The sequence below is a fragment of the Atta cephalotes genome (genome assembly GCF_000143395.1).
Source record: "Atta cephalotes unplaced genomic scaffold scaffold00060, whole genome shotgun sequence".
In the NCBI taxonomy this organism is placed as follows: Eukaryota; Metazoa; Arthropoda; class Insecta; order Hymenoptera; family Formicidae; genus Atta; species Atta cephalotes.
In genome coordinates, this window is record NW_012130124.1 from 424,598 (window position 1) to 446,151 (window position 21,554).

At 30.9% G+C, this 21,554-nt stretch overlaps 1 protein-coding gene across 1 annotated transcript in view; it reads left to right on the forward strand.

The window, feature by feature from the left end:
- The window catches only part of LOC105623605 (cilia- and flagella-associated protein 58-like), a 322,608-nt gene that overhangs the window by 187,097 nt on the left and 113,957 nt on the right, over positions 1–21,554 (forward strand). The window contains exon 7 of the mRNA XM_012204993.1: positions 11,266–11,520. Within this exon, the coding sequence (XP_012060383.1) occupies positions 11,266–11,520 (255 nt within the window). The remainder of the gene's footprint in view (positions 1–11,265; positions 11,521–21,554) is intronic.

Genomic DNA, 21,554 nt, shown 5'->3' on the forward strand with positions numbered 1-21,554 from the left:
GTTCGTGCCGACTAATCTATATAATTTAATAAATGTATACTAAAATTTAAATTTTCTGCGTTTCAATTTTCCTTCAACATCGGCACGAACTTCCAAACAACCCAATATTACATGAAATTGATTCATATTTTAAATATATCGACTTGTATCTCCAATGTTTGTTTTGAAACATGTAATAATATGTATAAATTATATAAATCTTTATTCAGCAATAAGAAAAACCAACGTCGACTTATGATTTACTCCCCTAAGCATCAATTTAAATCTACTTCATTCTTAACATGGTGCCCTGAAATACTTTATGATTAGACATTTGGGATTATTTTTCTGTTCTCCAATAAACCACTTCTCATCGCAAACACTGCATTAACTACCTTAACCTTTCGCTTATATTTTATTATCTGTGTAAGAAAAACGGACCATAAATATTTTTTCTTATTGGCAAGTGTAAAAGCAATTACAATACTTCTTCAAAACTGCAATTTATTTGATATATTAAAGGCTTCGATTTCCGACTTCTTTCAATTAAAGAATTTGGAATATTTCAGAAATTTCATTGATCAAAACTGAGGTTACGTCAGTTGGTTGTCAAATACAATTTATTAATACTACAATATATTCATGATCGCTGATGCAACATCTGATCCAGTCGTGAATGTAAAAAATAACTAAGAACGAAACATAGCTTTCTAAAATCGAACCCCAGACATTTGTGCAACGCATTGTACATATTATATTAAGAGGTTTTTTTGGAATATTTTTAATGATTTTTAATTTTTAATTGCTGTATTATAATATTTCAGTAATGGTTTTTAACAAATTTAAAAGAGATGTGCTAAAAATGATTACCGAAATATTGGAGCACAAATAAGTTTCTGCCGTTTGCAAAAGACGGAGCCACTAATAAACTATAGTTAAAATTGTTTGATATAAAACGACATATCATAAGATTGGACAGCCGGCAATACCATAACCTTGAAATATTAGCGATTTTGTATCAGCATCTTTTATTTTTTTGTACGAAAATGTCGAGTTTTGAGTCGAATAAACGTCATTTGCGGGAACTTTTGATTTACTTCTTTAATTTGAAGAAATCTGCAGCTGAGGCTCATAGATTGCTTGTAGAAGCATATGGTGATGCTGCTTTAAGTGAGAGAAGTTGTCGTGAGTGGTTTCAAAAGTTTAAGAATGGTGAATTTGACGTCGAAGACAAAGAACGTAGTAGCGGAAGGCCGATAGTGTACGAAAACGCAGAATTGAAAGCATTATTGGATGAAGATTCGTGCCAAACGCAAAAAGAATTTGCACTTACATTAGGAGTGACTCAACAAACAATTTCATATCGTTTGAAATCATTGGGAATGATTCAAAAGCAAAAGAATTGGGTTCCATATGAACTGAAGCCGAGAAACGTTGAATGCCGATTTTTCACATGTGAAATGCTGCTTGCCAGGCATAAACGAAAGGGTTTTTTGCATCGTATAATTACTGATGAAAAATCCACTACAATAACCTAAAGAAGAGGAAATCATGGGGACCACCTGGCCATGCTTCAACATCGACAGCCAAGTCGAATATTCATGGAAAAAAACTCATGTTGTGTATTTGGTGGGACAGCTTGTATTATGAGTTGCTCAAACGAACGAGACCATTACTGGGGCTCTCTACCGAACACAATTGATGAGATTGAGCCGAGCACTCAAGGAAAAACGCTACCAAGGAAACTCCACTACTACTCCAGACATGACAAAATTATTCTTCTGCATGATAATGCTCGACCACATATTGCGGCATCGGTCACCTACTTGGAAACACTCAAATGGGAAGTTTTACCCCTCCCGCCGTATTCTCCAGACATGCTCCTTCCGACTACCACTTGTTCCGATCGATGACGCATGGCCTGTCTGAACAGCACTTCACATCATATGAAGATATCAAAAATTGTATCGATGATTGGATAGCCTCAAAAAATGAAGCGTTCTTCCGACACAGTATCCACATGCTACCAGAAAGATGGGAAAAAGTAATGGCTAGCGATGGCCATTACATTGAATAAATTATGTACTGTTCTTTCACAAGAAATGCTTAATTTTTGATTAAAAACGGCGGAAACTTATTTGTACTCCCAATATTATTTTTATTTGGCATCATTGAAGAAATTCCATAAGCTTCTCACATTGAATGCATTCAGCAGACTCATTTGAGTACTGCTGTGTTTTATATATATATATATATATATATATATATTCTTCTATATCGGAAAGTCTGATTGGATGATCTAGAAGAGTATCAATAACAGCGAACGTTCAGTCAGCTATTCAGTACATTATGATATATTACAATAAGTACAGTTTTTATGAATTGTTAAAATATGCATGATATAAAACATTCGGAGGCCTGAAAAGTATTATCAAAAAAGGTTGGGAATCTCCAGGAGACATGCCAATTTGATTTGCGTATTTCTTTTTGTAAGACTGCTAGACGTTTTCTTCTTATGAGTAGTGTGTCCCTTTCATGCTGGACTACGAACTTATCCCTTTAGCATGAAATATTGCAGTAATATTGCAGCAATATTACAAAAATGCACAATATTACAAAAATTGCAATGACATTGCTGCACTACTGAAATTATATTTTATTACAAATATTGTTACAATATTGCAAAATAATGTAATTTTAATTTTGTAGAAAATATTACACTATATTGTAGCGATATTACAATTCAATAAATAAGTATGCGATCTCGCCACGAAAGGATACGCTTCTTTTAAGAAGAAAATATCCAGAATTTTTATAAAATAGAGTACATGAGTATAGTCAAATAGACAAGTCTCCTAAAAATTTTCAAATTTTTTTGGATGTGCTTTCTAACCGAATATTTTTTTATCGTATGTGTTTTGGAATATAATGGTAAGCTCACACAATAATAATATGTTATTAATATAAATGGAATAATTATTGGAATATTACAATTATTGAAATATTATATTATTTTATAGCAACATATATGTCATATATCTATAAATATAATCTACCGACTTGTAACACTGCAACAGTAAATTGCAATATTTTCCACAAAATATTTTTTAATACTGTTGCAATATATTTAATGAGATATAAAAATTTCAATATTACAGCAATATTGTTGCAATATTTCATACTGTAGGAATAGTCATATTACATAATAAAAGCAAATATGCATTTTACATTTGTATGACAACAAGATATTACCCATATTCTTATTATGCAAATGTTCCTTGAATAGTGTATGTCGACAGGAAGTAGAATTTTGAATCATTACGTTTTGAATCATTACCTACTGCTGTTGCTTTGCACTATATCTTCAGAAAATGTATGGCTAATATTGTTTGTTAAAATAAAATCCTGTGTACGTATTAAAATTGAATCATCAAGATACAATGAATTGTCTGTAAGTTTTTTATTTTGTATCAAAGATTGTTTCAAAGGAGACGTAATGTCTTCTTGAACAGTTTTCTCAGCATAGTTCGCAAGGCTTCCTATAAATAAATTTGAAGAGATAGATTTAAGAGATATTGATAATGAAATAGATTTTAAGGGGTTTTTTAGAGTTATATTTAACAAAGTTGATAATTTTGGAAGTCTTTTAATTTTAGAAATAGTAATTTCTTTTGCTTTTTGAATTGTTTCCTTTAATTCCATTAGGTTCGCGAGAGAAGATGACTTCTTTCTTTGAGTAGTTAATTTTTTTCTCCTGTAGCTTTTCTTTTTCAATTAGCTTAGTGCTAGTGAAAAGAAGGACATCTCTGTTTAATTGTATTGAGATTCAAATCAGCATCACAAGTCTTAGTTTCGAAAGTAACGGTAAGATGAGCAGGGATGCTGATCTTCGCAATTTTTAATGGTATGTTAGAATCATTATCTGATGATGAAATTTGCTGAATCTTTTTCTTTCTCTTTCCACGACTCATATTTTGCTCTACCTCAATTTCATAATTAGAATCAATTAAAAAATCAGAAAGAGTATTTTGATAAGTATCTGAATCAAGAAAAAATTGTTATAATTTCAAACGAATGAACATATTCTTATTCAATAATTGTGATTAATATTTACGAGAAAACAAAATAAAACCTTACTATAGAATCTTTTCACTTGTATATATTAGATGTGGGAAAAAGTTCGTGGCGTTTTTCCCATTACATCTAATGGGAAAAACGCCACGAACTTTTTCCCATACCTAATATTTTAGCCAATCAATCTTAAAGATCCTCACGTTGTATGATAGATTTTGAATCAGGAGGCCAATATGTTATTGTACACATATCATCATCAATATTTAAACAGATTTTGTCAAACCAATGTATATATCTGAATCCTCATTTATTGATAGAAATTTAAATATAATAAACTGATTAAATATAATAAACTGTAAACAAAATTAACAAATATATTCGTAAATATATAATACACTATGTACTATAAATGTGTTTCACTTAATATTGTATGATGCTGTGTATGCTTCTTTATATCAATGAAGTTTTGTGTGAAGTAATAAATAATTATCTTTGGAATTAAATAGCATTTGAACATCGCTAAAAGAATATGCTATTTTCTTTTCTTGAAGCTGAGAAACATAAATAATATCCAATTCAGAAGAAGGTAGTGGATATATATAAAAATCCTTATGTTTTTGAAATTTGCAACTAACAAAAAATAGAGTTCGATGATAAACAAAATTCTTTAACAAAATGATATCATCATTTGACGTTTTAAAATAGAAATTTTTTTCTAGTCTAAAAACAACAATATCAATGGCAATCTTATGATATTGTGTCCCACGAATGATTTCAATGTGATATTTTAAAGAAAGCATATGATTAAATTTAAATAAGAACAATTTCAATCTTCTCCTTTCTTTGCAGATAACTATCTGCTATAGTGGTTTATAACCTGACTTCAGAGACATCTTTTACATCTTTAGATTTTCGTAACAAAAAGCACTGAAGTCATTTTTAATACCATGCTCTTCACATTCCTTCACATTAAGTGAGTGAATACACATTGTACACTACAAAACTTTTCTCATAAACAGCTACTGAGTGAGAAATAAACATTTCAATGAATTTTTGAGCAAGATGTAGATGAGAAGAGTGAAATTAGCCATAATGTAAGCAGTACTGTGTAAAAGAAGAAAATGTTTGTAAATGTTTATCATGTATTAAATCCTTAAAAGCAATGTATGACATCATCATACAAAAGTATGCGACGAAATTCCGTGGCCTTGAAATGGAAATTATTTAGAGATCTTGGTTTCCGATTAAAATCTTGGAGACAGAATTCCCTAAGAGATACAAAGACCTCTGATATACGATTAATGATATTTCCATGCACTAACCACAAACAACCAAAAATAAATTAGTCTTTTAAATACACCACTATATAAAAGATGCATTGCGTCAAGGCGGAATTGTGATACAAGTTCCCAATCTTTTCAATGGTGACGTTTCTACGTGATGTTCAGGTTATTTATTCAGATTTTTGAAAGATTCCTCTACGTAAGGATTAAGACGAAAGTAATTCTATGATTATGTAATCTCCAATGATAGTGCACTTTTCACAAACTATATAACCTAACCTGAATGTCCTTTACAACATTTAATAAATGCCCTTGCAAGAGCATCCAAAATATAATTTCTAATCATAACTTCATAATTGTTGCCTTCATACTCATAGCCGTTATGAAATAACTTTTTTAATTCAGTCATACTTTTCTAAATATTCCTCAACATTGAGAATCGCTTTTCCCACGATAAATAGCAATAATAAAGGGCTCATTTAAAGTACCAACAAGATACTTAAAATTGGTTAAAATTTTGTTTTTGAACTTTTAAAAAGGAGAAAATCGTCAATATTAATATCAATTATAAATATCATAAATTTGCAAATATTCTTGTAATAACATCTGATTTAAATTAATTCTAATATTCTTATATCACATTTCTCCTCTACTTACAAACTCATTTATTTCTAAATTAATATTACTTTTCAGAAGTGACTTGTGACTTTTAGACATATTAGGAAAACCTACACTAAGACGATAAATCATCAACTTTTAACATGGAAAGGGCACCTGACTTAGAACTCATGTTCTTAATGACTTAATAACATTGTTCTGTTTCAGCAACATTTTTAAGAACTGTCATATTTTCAGCTTCACTTTTCGCAGACTCAAAACTATCATCACTTGATATACTTTGCACATCATTTTCAACATGAACATTCTTCAATTTGTTCTTGATCGTGCATGAATATTGTATCATCACAATTATTTTCTGCAATATCATATTCCTCGCTAAAATATGAAAAACAAGCTTCTGTCTCTTTGGGATTAGATGACGTTTCATATTCTAAACTACTGTCTGATGACTGTATGTAGATCTTATTGATTCTCATGAACAATTAATCTGTTTTAAATTAAACTTTTATAGCTGTTTTTTTAGTCTTTCTCTACAGTTTCCTTTTTACAGACGTCGAAAAGATCTTTAAAAAGTACATTATGGAACTGAGGTCAGAGAAATATTTCTTGAAAGCATCCAGCTATCTTACCAAGAGAGGTTAACCAAAAATAGTAATAACTGATAAAACTAGAACTTTTCTTCCATTGCTGAATAATCTGTCAGAACTTATCACAAATATAACAATCCAGATTCGCACACACATCCAATAAAATGTAACCGAATTAACGGCTTCTCAGGCTTCTGCCACTCAACAACCTGCATGGACATGAAACGGTCGCTAATCGCGCAATAAAAGTTGGAACATGGTCTGATAACATGGTTTGATTAATAAATAAATATAAATAAATTTAAAAATTTTATTATTATGAGTGCAGTTCGCATAACGCTTATATTACGATAAATCAATTAAATTCAGCCATTTCGAAATTTATTTGAAGACCGAATTATTTTTTAATTAATACTTGAAAATAATAAAATTACGATAATTTGTAAATTTATCAGTATAAACCAACTATTTAATCATTGAAATTACAAATAATTTTTAAACTATGTTTTATACATATCAAGAGAAAATCAATTAAAGAAAATAATATTACGATAATAATATAATTAGTCTTTAAACGAAGTACAAGGAAATAGTAATGTAATTAGTAGGTCACATCGAGAGCGATTTACCAAAATTTCGTTATGCACATTTGGAGAGCACATAAATAAGTGAACATTTTAAGCATGTAATTAATTCGCTGTCTGTGTAGTAACTAGTACTTTAGTCTTGTAAGGTGAGGATGATCACTTCGAGATGATTGACCGGTTAAAATAAGTACCAAACTTTTTGTGCATATTTTGAAAGCACAAAAGTGGAAGAACAATTTGAGCCTATAATTCGCTATCTGTATTTTAGTGCTTTATTGTTGTACAGACGTTATATGGAATTTTATTGGCATGTATCTTTTAAAACGTCAAGTTACATTAATTTCAATTTATTATTTTAAAAGCACATTAAAAAACACTTAATTGTACTACACTAATTTTTTAATTCTATAATTTAAAGAAGAAGTTGCTTAATGTTAAATCAACATCTCCATCTTCAATTGTCATTTTCTACTAAACCATTCAAACACAAAAATTAGCAATAGAACATATAATAATATAAAAAGTTCTTAATTCTGGCATACGTGCCATTTTAATTTTTTGGAGAGTGCTAGCTTAACAGATATATGGGATCTATAATCTTTAATGACATTGATAATCAAAGATGCCTTAATCATCAAGTAGAGCCTTTTTGGCTATTTAAGTGCATAAAAGTGCAAAATATGTGAACGCAGATGGAATTGAACCCGTATTTAGAGCATTGAGCAGTCACTCGACGCAACAAGCGAGCACCATATCTAATAAAAATATCAGTTTTAATATAAGTCATATTCGAACATTTCTTTATTTAATAATTTAAAGACTGCATTTATATTAATCGCGATTTAACCAGATAATGCAATTGGAGCTAATTTCAAATCAAACTTTTTCTCTAAATTTGAATCAGTGAATAGTCACTATTACCCAGTGACATACTTGACACTAATAATTAGTGAAGTTCAACTAAAAAAAGGAAGAATCTTTAAGCATTATTATATAATTAAAATACTGATATTTGCACTGATACTTTAATTTCAATTTTTCAATACCATTCATTTAATTTAAGCGCTAAAACAAGGTTAGTTAGATCACATAATAAAAATTAGTTAAGTTAGGAATTTCACATTTAATCCACTGATTACTAGTAACATACTTGGCACTGATATCAATGATTATCCATTGATTCAGATTTAAAGAGTTTATTTATAGAAATGCTTCTCAAACCGCAATTAAATAAATTCAATTGATTCAAACTTTAATTTAAACGTCTAAAATGAAAAATTATCATTATAGGCCGATCTACGAATGCAAATGTATGTAATTTGAACTTTTTGCATTTGAAAATACATGTGATATCTAGATGACTCCGACTAGTAATTGAAATTAAAGATTGGATCAAATAACGTAATAAAATAAAAACGGGCAATTAAGAGCCTTAAAACGCGGTAATTGGTGCGCATGTACAAATATATTTTGACAGTATCTACTAACCTATTATATAAAATAAAATAAATAACTGAACGTTTCGACTATATTCAAGCGATCTTCAGCAATCTTCAATCATAGAAAAATTGTTCATATTCGCATGTTCAACAGTGTAATAACAATACGTGTGCAATAAGTAAGTCTATACAGATTCCCATGTCTGTAAGTAATCATCAATTAGTTGATAAGCTAAGTGTGAGCTAAATCAAACATAATCATTAACAAGAATATTATTGGAAAAAAGGAATAAAAATTATAAAGAGACCTACTGCAACCCATAATTGCACAATATTATAATAAAACATAATTTGAAATCACAAAGATAAAATAAAATAATTTCTTAAAAGCGACATAGCGTTCGTAGAGTCAAAGAAAAGTCGACTGAGGTAAGAGAACATTGGGAAGGAGGGAAACAAATAAAGTTGTCAAAAATCATCGGATTGAAAAATAATCTAGATAGTCGTTTAAGTATTCCAATTAAAATTTATTGATTATGTTCGTGTAAGCATGGTGTAAGAACTCAGTGTCTGATTTCAAATTTTAGGCCATTTTTCTGAATTTTAATATGAAGCATTTCAGATACTAATTTTTTCCCAATATATCTCTCATTATCCAAAATTTTATGTTCAGATTGCAATCTATGTTCAGAAATGACAGACAAATTATCATTCTTTTTATTGATGTCATTTTTACGTTCATTTATTCTTTAATTTTCGGTCTGTCTGTCCAATATAAGAAGCATTGCAATTTTTACACTTAATTACTTACATCCCGGACATGGGAATCTGTATAGACTTATTTATTGCACACGTATTGCTACTATACTGTTGAACATGCGAATGTGAATTTTTTTATTGAATACTGCTGAAGATGGCTTGAATACAGCCGAAACGTTCAGTTATTTATTTTATTTTATGTAATAGATCAGTAGATATTATCAAAATATATTTGTATGTGTGCACCAATTACTAAAGCTTTTTAAGGCTTTTAATTGTCCGTTTTTTATTTTATGTTTTTTGTTGTTAATATTTCAAGAGCCAATTTAAACTTGTAATAAAGATTGGATATTTGAAGTAGGAGAACTATAGTAACTGTTAATAATTGTAAGTTTATGCCGCTAGTAGAAGCTGGTAGGAGCTATTGTATGCTCATTTTTTAAATAATATTTATTGCATAGCAACATTTGTAAGAAGCAACATATCCTGTGACACTAGAATGTAGAATAAACATAATTTTTTAAATAAAAGAACAATCTTATAATTGATAAATTTGTTAATCATAATGACGGAATTTATTGATTAGTTCTTAGTTTAAGAGTAACAGGAAATGCCAGTATTTGCAGTCTGCAAAACATAGAGCAGGCTTCTCCTACACGTTTCTTGCGAATTGAACTGTTCTTGCGAATTGTTTCTTCATTTGAAAGTTTCGTTGAGCAAGACAGAGAACGAACAAAAGAAACACTCGCTAAAACTTTGCTCAATAATTCACCGAATTACTAGAATAACTATTTCCTCCAAATTCCTATCACATATTCAAAGCATAGGGATTGGAGGAAATAGTCTAGCAAGCAAGGGTTTGTTTCGTGGCGCTGCGTGGCACGTATGGTAAGTACTTGCCAAGCAATATCTCTTTTTATCACTTTCTCTCTCCTTCCCTTTTTTACAAAAAAGAAAACTTCTTTTATTAATAAAAACTTTGGTAATTATGTATATGTTTTAATGATCTTGACCTTTACATATGTAACTTGACCTTTACATGTTGACCGTTACATGTTTAACTTTGCCTTAACAACTACATGGCGGTCTCTTATAGTTTTTGAGATATTTAGAGTGCAATTTTAGTATCAGCGCCTACGACTTTCTATGCGAAGCAAAATCCATCCCATCTTCTCCCCTGCCACGGAATGTAGGTCTTTCCGCGAAGCGAGGTTCACACCATCTCCCCTGCCTGTCTAGGGACGTCCGCCATATAATACTAAAGTTATACTTTAGTATTAAAGTTATATTTTAATCCTAAGTATCTCAAAAAAAACTACAAGACACTGCTATTTAGTTGTTAAGGCAAAGTTATTCAAGATTTGACGAAATATGTCAATATCAAGGACATTGGGGCTAAGTCCTCTATAGTAAATAATTATCAAAACTTCTTTTTTTCACAGTCACCATTTATTCATTATAAAATGTTTGCTACAAAACGGGGTTTCTATGCAAAAATAAATTGTGTTCTTACAATTCCCTGTAATTGAAATAATTTTAAGCTCTATGTTCAATAGGCATAATAGTATGAAGATAGGTAATTTCAAATGTTTCTTAAAAAAATTTTTATCTAGTGACATTTCTTTGAATTTTCTATATACAAATTAGATATGATTTTTTTCTGAAACACATATGCCTACATATATACTTATGTCATAAATCTTGAATAAAATATTACATATCTTGAGGAGAAAATGCCGTTTTAATACGAAATGCTTATTGTTAATAATATTCAAATGTAAATATATACTAATACAATTTTTAATTTTTATAAAATATGTGCCGGTTTGATTTGCCAAACTTGAAACATATAACTGCAATATTATTTACCACATCTGAAGTAGATAGCATTTTTGTCTGAAATGTATATGTATATATGAATGTTTATATGCCATAGGTCTTGAATAGAACATTACAATGTGGCGAGAAGCAATACAATCAAAGATTAGAAGATATTCGGTTACTCAAGTTCGAAGTGAATAGACTTAGAACTGAGAAAATGTTACTAGCAAAAAATATCTTTAACGTTAGCGATTTGCGCCAAGAAGTTTTTCATCTAAATCGTAACCTAACAAAAGAAATGCTTAAAGTCACTGCACTTGAAGAGGAAATTCAAACTCCATTAAATATACACAGATGGCGAAAACTCGAAGTAAGTTTACTTTTTAAAAAAAAGTTTAAGTAGCTGTATAAGACAGAAAGTATCAAATTTATAAGTTATATGACAAACTGATAATTTTTATACTTCACATAAGTAAACATTTTAGTAAACAAAAAATGAATTTTAAATAAGCAGTAAAATTTATTAAAAAGTATTAAGGTATGGAGTAATACAAAGTTAGTAAAGTTATTTTAGAAAAATAATCCATTACAGTTACCATTTTTTTTTTTAATAATTCGTTATCATTATATGTTATAAAATGGATTAAAGTTGACCTAAATTCTAAAAATGTTTACTGCTTATAATAATGCTCAACAGACAACAAACTCTCACAGATTTACAGGAAATGCAGATAACTTTAGTCAGAAAATACAACTTGTTTATAATTCATTTTTTTGATAGATGAATTAAAGTATCTATAGATAACTGTTTCAATAAATATAAAAATATGACCTTACTGCTACCATTTATGTATTTTAAACTAAAATTGTTTAAAATCCGATAAGTATATTTATATATACTTAGAAATCTATACTAGATATTATTCAATAATGTATAGAGTGTTATTGTATAAGTTACCATTCCTTTTCATCTCGTAATAATAAACAGAAATAGACTAATAAATATGATTTCAAATTAAATGGTTCTAATAAAATTTTATTCCCATATAACATTGATTGTTGCGATAAGTTTTCAGAAAGATTTTAATCTTACACATTTCATGTGCAACAATTCGGAAATAATTCTTCAATATGTCACATGAAATATTACAACAGAAATATTTCTAAAATCTACTGTATGCAATAAATTTAAAAAATCATCCTAAATAGAATAAAAAAACATCATGATATAAAAGTGATGCTAAAACGACTCCAAAATGCTTACTAAAGTTTTTAATCAATCATGATTCAGTTTAATGTCATTTTGATGATTTGTTATCGTGACTTATGTTCTATCTTAATTACAAAAAACTTTGTGTATTTGAATAATGATGTTGTGTGAAAACTGCAAGTGTTAGTAATTTTTTAATAATGTTTATATATAAAGATGTCTCAGAATTCGCATACCGCCAGTAATCAATGTATTTTCCGTGAAATTCTAAGACGAAAAGTTCTGTACCAAAAAACGATCCGTTAAATAGAATTTGAATGATGAGATATTAAAGTTGACGAATGAGTGCACATGAAATTTTCGTGGTCAGGATCGACACAACTGAAACTGGCGCGAAGTATTTCAGACACTTGGATCGTGTGATAGCATGTTTTCCTTTTTGCATTTAATTTAACTGATTAAAGTTAAAAATTATTGTATTTAAAATACAATTGTATTTTTGTTTTGAAAGTTTCAAAATTGTTTAAAACATCCGTAAATTGTTTAAAAACATTAAAAATTGTTTGTAAAACATTAATATTGTTTAACGAATATTAAAAAGGTTTAAGTACGTGTAAATATCAAAATTATATAAGCAATGTTACAATTATTTAAAAAAGTTTATTATTGGTTTATTATTGGTTTAAAAATAAAAAAATTTAAATAATTCGTAAATCTTTAAATAACTCATAAAAATGTAAAAAGGGTTTCAAAATTCTGCAATTTGATTTTAAAATCCCAAAAATAATCAATACAATTTTAAGATTGTTTAAAAAAACTTATCATTGCTACAAAAACTTAAAAATTGATTAAAATATAACATATAAATAGATTCTAGAATTCTAGAAACTCAAGAACTCAAAATTGTTTAAAATACATTAAAATAGTTTACAAAAGTCAAAAATTGTTATAAAATTCTGTAAATTCTTCTATTGCTTTAAAAATCGAAAAATTATATAAAATACCTTAAAATTGCTTTAAAAGTTTTAAATTATTATTAAAATCTGCAATTCATTATTAAAAAATACTAAAAATCGTTTATTAAATATTAAAATCGTTTTGTTATAATAAAGCAATAATAAATTTTTTTTAATAATTGTAGCGTTGCTTATATAATTTTGATATTTGTTGAACCTTTTTAATATTTAATATTAATGTTTTATAAATTTTATAACGTTTATAACGATTTATTGTTTTTAAATAATTTGTTTTAAATAATTTGTTTAAAATTTTCAGTTAAAACGAATTGATGTATTTATTTCAAACACAACTTAATTAGTTAAATTAAAAGAGGTAATGAGAAACATGCTTTGGGACAATGCAAGTCTGAAATATCTCACGCCAGTTCGATTATGTAAAATCCTGATTACGCGAATTCCACGCGCACCCATTTGTCAACTTAAATATCTCTCCATTTAAATTTTACTTTTCGAATCACTCTTTGATACAGAACTTTTCATCTTAGAATTTCACGGAGAATATACGATGATAATCGGCGGTACACGAGTCTGAGACATCCGTATACACACACACACGCATGTACGCATGCGCGAACACACATTGTATTATATATACAGAGTGTGTTAAAAGTCTAGAAATGGGAATATCTTGAAAGCAGAGGAAAATGTTTCAAACAAAAGTAGGATTAAAAAAGACTTATTTACTGATCTGCTTAACCTAGATGACGTCGCCAAGGTCAGGTCAATGTCAAATTGATTTTTTTTAATAGAATACCATATTTTACCATATTTGACAAAATCTAATATCTGATGTCAAGAATTTTTCGAAACACTATAATAAATATTCTTGAGGTTTCTACGAGTGCTTCCTATATAAAAATTATGCTTTATGGGTTTTTCTCCGTGTCCAAATCCATTCTTGGAATGCCAACATTTTCGTGAATCTTGCAATCCTTCATCAGAACGAGAAGCAGCCCGATACTGAGCTATTCCTCCAGGTCATTCCTTTTATATTACACTTGTTGGAGTAGTAAGGGGAAAGAAGAGAATTGTGGGGAAGAGGGAGAGATAGGGGAAATTTGTCTTCAATAACCGGGAGAATGGTTTTCCATATTTTATTTATGTTGTAGCCATTATCTCTATTTATATTGTTAGGGTTTTTGTATCTCTATGGCTTCTCTATACTTTCTCTATACTTTCTTGGAAGGTATGATGTAATGTTGACTATTGTGGTCGTTTTATTAAACAGTATTTGATGTCCTGTTTCGATGTGTTCTGATAATGCTGACTGCGTGGTATGTTTTAACCTAACATCACGTTAATGTTCTTTTATCCATAAGATTCTTTCGGTTTCTCCAATGTATACTTGCCCGCAGAAACAAGATATTTTGTATACTTCTGCGGAGCTGAATGGAGATCTTTAGAATTTCTTAAAATTTGTTCTATCTTTTTGAGTAGTTTGAAGATAGTTTGGATAGAAGATATTGCATTTGTTTAATATCCTATCTACAATCCAATCTATTGTTCCTTTGATATATGAGAGAATGGATAGGATCTTTTGTTTGGTTGTGTGTCAGAGACCGTTGTTTTGTTTGCATGTTTATTGATTATTTTGATTATCTTTAATATCTTTCGTGTCCGTTTTTCTGTAAAGCTAGTTTTAGATGGTTCTGTCTATAGACATTCTTTGTCAGCGATGGTGAAAGCTTTATGTACAAGTGAGTTGATTACAGATTGTTTTTGTGCTGGGTAGTGATGCGACTCGGCATATAGATATCTATCTATATTGGTTTTTTGTACACTTGATGGCCTAAAGTACTGTTAGCTTTCTTAGAGACAAAAACATCTAGGAAGGGGAGTTTTCCACTTTCCTCTATGTCTATAGTGAAGTGGATTTTTGGATGTTGATTGTTTAGGAAAATAAGGAATTTACGGAGTATTTAAGGAGGAATTTAAGAAGTTTGACTCTGCCGTGTCTCCATATCACGAATGTGTCATCTACATAACGGAATCAAACTTCTGATTTTTCTGAGGACTTCTTTCTCAAAATGCTCCATGAAGATATTGACAATTACAAGAGAAATAAGAAAGCCCTTTGCCACTCCTAAAGTTGTTCATAAAATTGGTTGTTATAGGAGAAGCCATCTTTACCGCTATTTACCACAACCTCTCATGATATGGAGCTCTGAGTGGGATGAAGTGTCACCTGATTCCCTTACTGGCAACGAGTTCAATGAACTTCTTTCGTATTTCTTGATTTTGGAGGAGTCAATTTTTTTAACTCACATTCGATTCCCACGAAGTTGAGACCATTGTTCGAAAATACGATGGACAGCTCCTTCTGGTTATAAAATATTTGAACGTGTTTAAGAATGTCTCCGAGGATAAGTCAACAGTCAACTTCATATGGCTTTAGTGACTATACACACAAAGATTACTATGTAACATTTTATTAACTTGATATTTCTTCGGGCTCCTCTTTTATGATAGAATGGACCTGCATAATCAATACCGCACTCGTCAAATGCTCTGGCCAGTACCTTTACTTCCGACGATGGTAGATTGCCCATGATGGAAATAGGGCTTGGAACGCTTTGAAAACAGACCACGCATTTCCGGACTATTTGTCGAACTACATCTCGCGCCGAGATAAGTCAATACTTGATGTAGCAAGAATGGCCTGTGCACCGACATGGAGATGCCTTTCATGTTCACCTTACAATTAATTGAAAAAATGGATGATGACCTGGAAACAATATAGGATTTTCCAGCGAAGAATTGACTTTATGCCTTAAGACGCCCTTCTATCCTTAAAATTCCGCTTCATCTATGAAAGAGTTTAGTTTTAATGCGACTCCTTTTGTTTACAAAGTTCTATTTGGCTAGCGATTTCAGCTCTTTAGCAAAGTATGTACTCTGTATGAGTTTCACCAAGAAAATTACCTAAGCTTACTCTTCAGGCGTAATGGGCTCAATCACATCCAATGACATTTTTAAAAGATGCTTGCGGATCTTTAATCGCGATTCTTGCCTTTCTCGCATTTTTTGAGAATCTGGTGGTATAAGCGATAACTCGGATGAGCTTAGTTAATCTAGAGTATCGTGTAAAAATGTCAAAATCTTAGCTAGTTGTCGCGATAGCCTTGGCTTTTCTTGCCAGCACATCCTCGGGACTGACATGAATTTTGTGGTCAACTTTCCCTGTTCTGAATTAATCAGAATGGCCCTGCCCAGATCTTCAAAATTGTTAAAGCTTTGGGCATAATATCTATAGATAGGAAGTCCGAAGGATTATGTTGACTACTAACATGGTGCCAATGTTGAACTGGCGTTAGTTGCTAGATTTCCCCTATTCGATTAGTTACAAAATGACGTCCATGAGCGACAACAGGATTGAAGCCACGCTAAGATAGTAGAATCCGTCCACAGTCAAATTATCATATATCAACATATATCCTGCATGACAAATAACTTGAGATCTTGTGCATCAACTGCGCCAATAACAAAGCCGCGCATAGCTCTAATCGGTAGCGATATGCTTTTTAAGAGTGCTACTCTAGATTTGGTGTACAACAAGCTTTCCATTGATTGAGATTATTCAGGTAGATACAATCTCCATATGCATATTCACTCGCGTCCGAAAAGCTGTGTAGCTCCAAACGTGCATGCTGCATAGTTGATATGACGAATCTTGGTATGTTTATATCTTTCAAGTCCTGCAGCTCGAATTCATACCACTTCTATTTCGTATCGCAACTTAATGGAATAGATTCATCCCAATCCAATTTGAGTTTTCAGAGTTCCTGAATAAATATTTTATCTATTACTGGGCCTAACAAACCAAGAAAATCAAAAATTAATGCTATGCGCCAAAATGCTTCTTTTAGTGAGCTTTTCTAATAATAAAAAATGACTGATGAGAGAAAATTTAAACGAGTCCAATCCCATGTAAGGCCCAAAGCTTTAGTTTCTGTGCCTTTGTGATTGACTCGTAGGTCTTTAACAAAATTATCTTTTTAAAAAGAATAAAAAAAGAAAATGTGCTTCTCGAATAAAACCTAAATTAATAAATAATCCAATTAATAAATAAAGATAAACTTATAATGGCTCAATAATAATAAATAAAAATGAATAATAGAAGGGCCAAGAGCCAACATTTTTTTCGTATATTTAGATTCTTAAGAACACATACGTTTCGATCTACTTGTCAGGTCACCCTCAGTGTATACAGTGTCGATAAATTAACGCAAATTTAATAAACATTATAAAACAGTTAAATATAATTTATGCAAATTATAGTTACGCAAAGTGGTGGATCTATTTCCTACATGTCTGTTTTCAGTCAATGCAATGATTTCCGTCTTGTCATCTTCGTAGTTACATTCTTCTATTACATTGGTCACAAATTTATCTTAATGATAATAAAATTAATTGAATATGTAAAGTCATTCCATAAAATTGTGCAAGTATACATAAATTATAAAAATTAAAATGACAATGAATGGATGGTCGTTATATTCGAGATTCTTAATATATATAAATCCTTTTTTAACTGACAATTACATTGAAACATGATAAATAAAATCACTGGATTATTTGGCTAAATCTTTAGATTGAGTTAGAGATTTGACATATACCTCTAACATATACCTCTAAAATTTAGCCAGAATAATCCAGTGATTAAAACAATGCATTAAATTAATTTAACAAAGAAAAACAGAAGAATATAATTATGAAGATGACAAGATGGAAATCATTGCATTGTTGCAACTGAAAACAGATATGAAGAAATCCATCATTTTGCGTACAACTATTGGGTTGTTCAAAAAGTCATTGCATTTATTCCAATAGATGGCGTTGTCTACGTTTATTTGTATGCGAGCGTGACATGAATGTGAAATGTTTATTGTTGACACTCAACCTAAAAATAAAAAAAAAAGTTGACGCGATTCGGTCGAGTTTTGTGCTTGCATTTCGAACATGGAGAATTTTGAAGAGCATATTCGCCATATTCTGTTTTATTATTTCAAAAAAGGGAAGAAAGCAACTGAAGCAAGGGAAAAATTACATCGAATTTACGACAGAAATGTTGTCAAAAAACACCAGTGCTAAAACCGGTTCATCCGATTCCGTGATGGTGATTTTTCAATCAAAGACGCTCATCGCTCCGGTCTTTCAAGATTGACGATGAAATGAAAGAATGAAATGCATTGGTGCAAGCAAATAAGCATAACGATTCGGGAGCTTGCTACCGCTCTAAAAGTGTCCGTTGGAAGTGTTCATGGCCATTTGAAATCGCTAGGCTTCATAAAGAAGCTCGATGTTTGGATATCGCATGAGTTGAAAGAAATTCATCTGACAAATCGCATAAGCGTCTGCGATCAATTCATCAAACGCAAAGAAAACGATCCGTTCTTGAAGCGTATGATCACGGGCGACGAAAAATGGATTGTTTACAACAATGTCTGTTGAAAAAGAAGTTGGAATAGGCGAGGTGAAGTACCGGAAAGGGAAGCAAAGGCGGAGATCCACCGAAAGAAGATAATGCTATCAATGCTGTGGTGGGATTGGAAGAGATTAGTCTTCTATGAGCTACTTCCAAAGAATAAAACGATTCCGATGTCTATTGTGAACAGCTACAGAAATTAAATGATGCCATCGCACAGAAACGTCCCGAGCTAATCAATCGTAAGGGTGTGGTGTTTCACCACGACAATGCGAGATCACACACAAGTTTGGTCACTTGCAAAAATTGTTGCAACATAGTTGGGATGTGTTACCACATCTATCGTATAGCCCAGACCTTGCACCATCAGACTTCCGTCTCTTTCGCTCCTTGCAAAACTCCTTGAATGGTAAAACATTTGCTTCTGAAGACCTCATCAAACAACACCTAGACAAATTTCTCGCAGAGAAGGATGGGAAGTTTATGAACGTGGTATTATGAAGTTGCCCGGGAAATGGCAGAAGGTCATCGAACAAAATGGCCAATATATCATTGATTAATGAAAATTAAGCATTACGTATATCAGGTATATTAAATATACCTGAAAATCAAATGAAAAAAACGCAATGACTTTTTGAACAACTCAATATAATTTGCAGAAATTATTATATATAATTGTATTTAATCGTTTTATAATTTTTATTAAATTTGTATTAATTTATGGACATGTATACACTGAGAATGACCTGACAAATAAGTCGAAACATATGTGTTCTTAAGAATCTAAATATATAAAAAAAATTTTTGCTTTTAACTCTTCTGTTATTCATTTTTGCCAATTAATAGTAGTTTTAATTTTTCTTCAAAGATATTCTTATTGAAACTCTTTTATTCTAAGTAATAGACTTTAATTCTCTGTCAAAAATTACTACTCCTCGAAAAAATTAATATGTATCATTCGTAAAAAGATTTGATATCAACAATTGGCGCGAAGTTAAATGTAATTCAGATATTAAATTAAATAATATCAACTTTAATGATATGTATCATATAAATATTCGTATAAAAGATTTGATATCAATAACAGGCCAACTTAAATCTCATACCAAATTAAGTGAAGAATATAATTCATAATTGCGTTATCTTGTCCATTCAAATGTTACCACAAAATTAAAGAAGAAAACACTTGGCGCTAGATCACGATGTAACTGTGCTAAAAACATATTGGGTTGAAACAACAAGAGCTTCAATAAGAATATCTTTGAAGAAAAATTAAAAACTACTATTAATTGGTTAGATACTTAGGTTTTATTCGAGAAGCACATTTTCTTTTAGCTTTTTTTTAAAAAAGTAATTTTGTACTGATATCATGCATTTTATAGTGACGAACATTCCTATAAATTTACTTTATATAAGAATATCCTTGAAGAAGAATTAAGATTACTATTGGGAGTACAAATAAATTTCCGCCGTTTTTAATAAAAAATTAAGCATTTATTATGAAAGAACGGTACATAATATTTTATTCAAAGTAATGGCCATCGCTAGCCACTACTTTTTCCCATCTTTCTGGTAGCATGTGGATACCGCGTCGGAAGAACGCTTCATCTTTTGAGGCTATCCAATCATCGATACAAATTTTGATATCTTCATATGATGCTCAGACAGGCCATACGTCGATTGGAACAAGTGATCGGAACAAGTCGGTAGGAGCAATGTCTGGATACGGCGGGTGGGGTAGAATTTCCCATTTGAATGTTTCTAAGTAGGTTTTGACCGGCGCCGCAACATGTGGTCGAGCATTATCATGCAGGAGAATAATTTTGTCATGCGTGGAATAGTAGAGAGCGTTTTTCCTTGAGTGCTCGGTTCAATCTCATCAATTGTGTTCGGTAGAGAGCTCCAGTAATGGTCTCGTTCGGTTTGAGCAACTCATAATACACGACATCAAGCTGATCCCACCAAATACACAACATGAGTTTTTTTCCATGAATATTCGGCTTGGCTATTGATGTTGAAGCTTGGCCAATTGATCCTCATGATTTTCTCTTCTTTGAGTTATCGTAGTGGATTCATTTTTCATCACCAGACTATACGATGCAAAAAACCCTTTCGTTTATGCCTGGCAAGCAGCATTTCACATGTGAAAAATCGGCGTTCAACGTTTCTCGGTTTCAGTTCATATGAAACCCAATTCTCTTGCTTTTGAAATTCCCAATGATTTCAAACGATATGAACTTGTTTGTTGAGTCACTCCTAATGTAAGTGCAAGTTCTTTTTGCGTTTGGCACGAATCTTCAATAATGCTTTCAATTCCGCGTCTTCGTACACTTTCGGCTTTCCGTTACGTTCTTTGTCTTCAACGTCAAATTCACCGTTCTTAAACTTTTGAAACCACTCACGACAACTTCTCTCACTTAAGGCACTTAAGCATATACTTCTACAAGCAATTTATGAGCCTCAGCTGCAGATTTCTTCAAATTAAAGAAGTAAATCGAAAGTTCCCGCAAATGATGCTTATTCGGCTCAAAACTCGACATTTTCGTACAAAAAAAAATATATGATGCTGATACAAAATTGCTAATATTTCAAAGTTATGATGTTGCCGGATGTCCAATATTACGATATGTCGTTTTACATCAAACAATTTTAATTATAGTTTATTAGTGGCGCCGTCTTTTGCAAACGGCGGAAACTTATTTGTACTCCCAATATTAATTGGCTTAGACACTTAAGTTTTATTGGAGAAG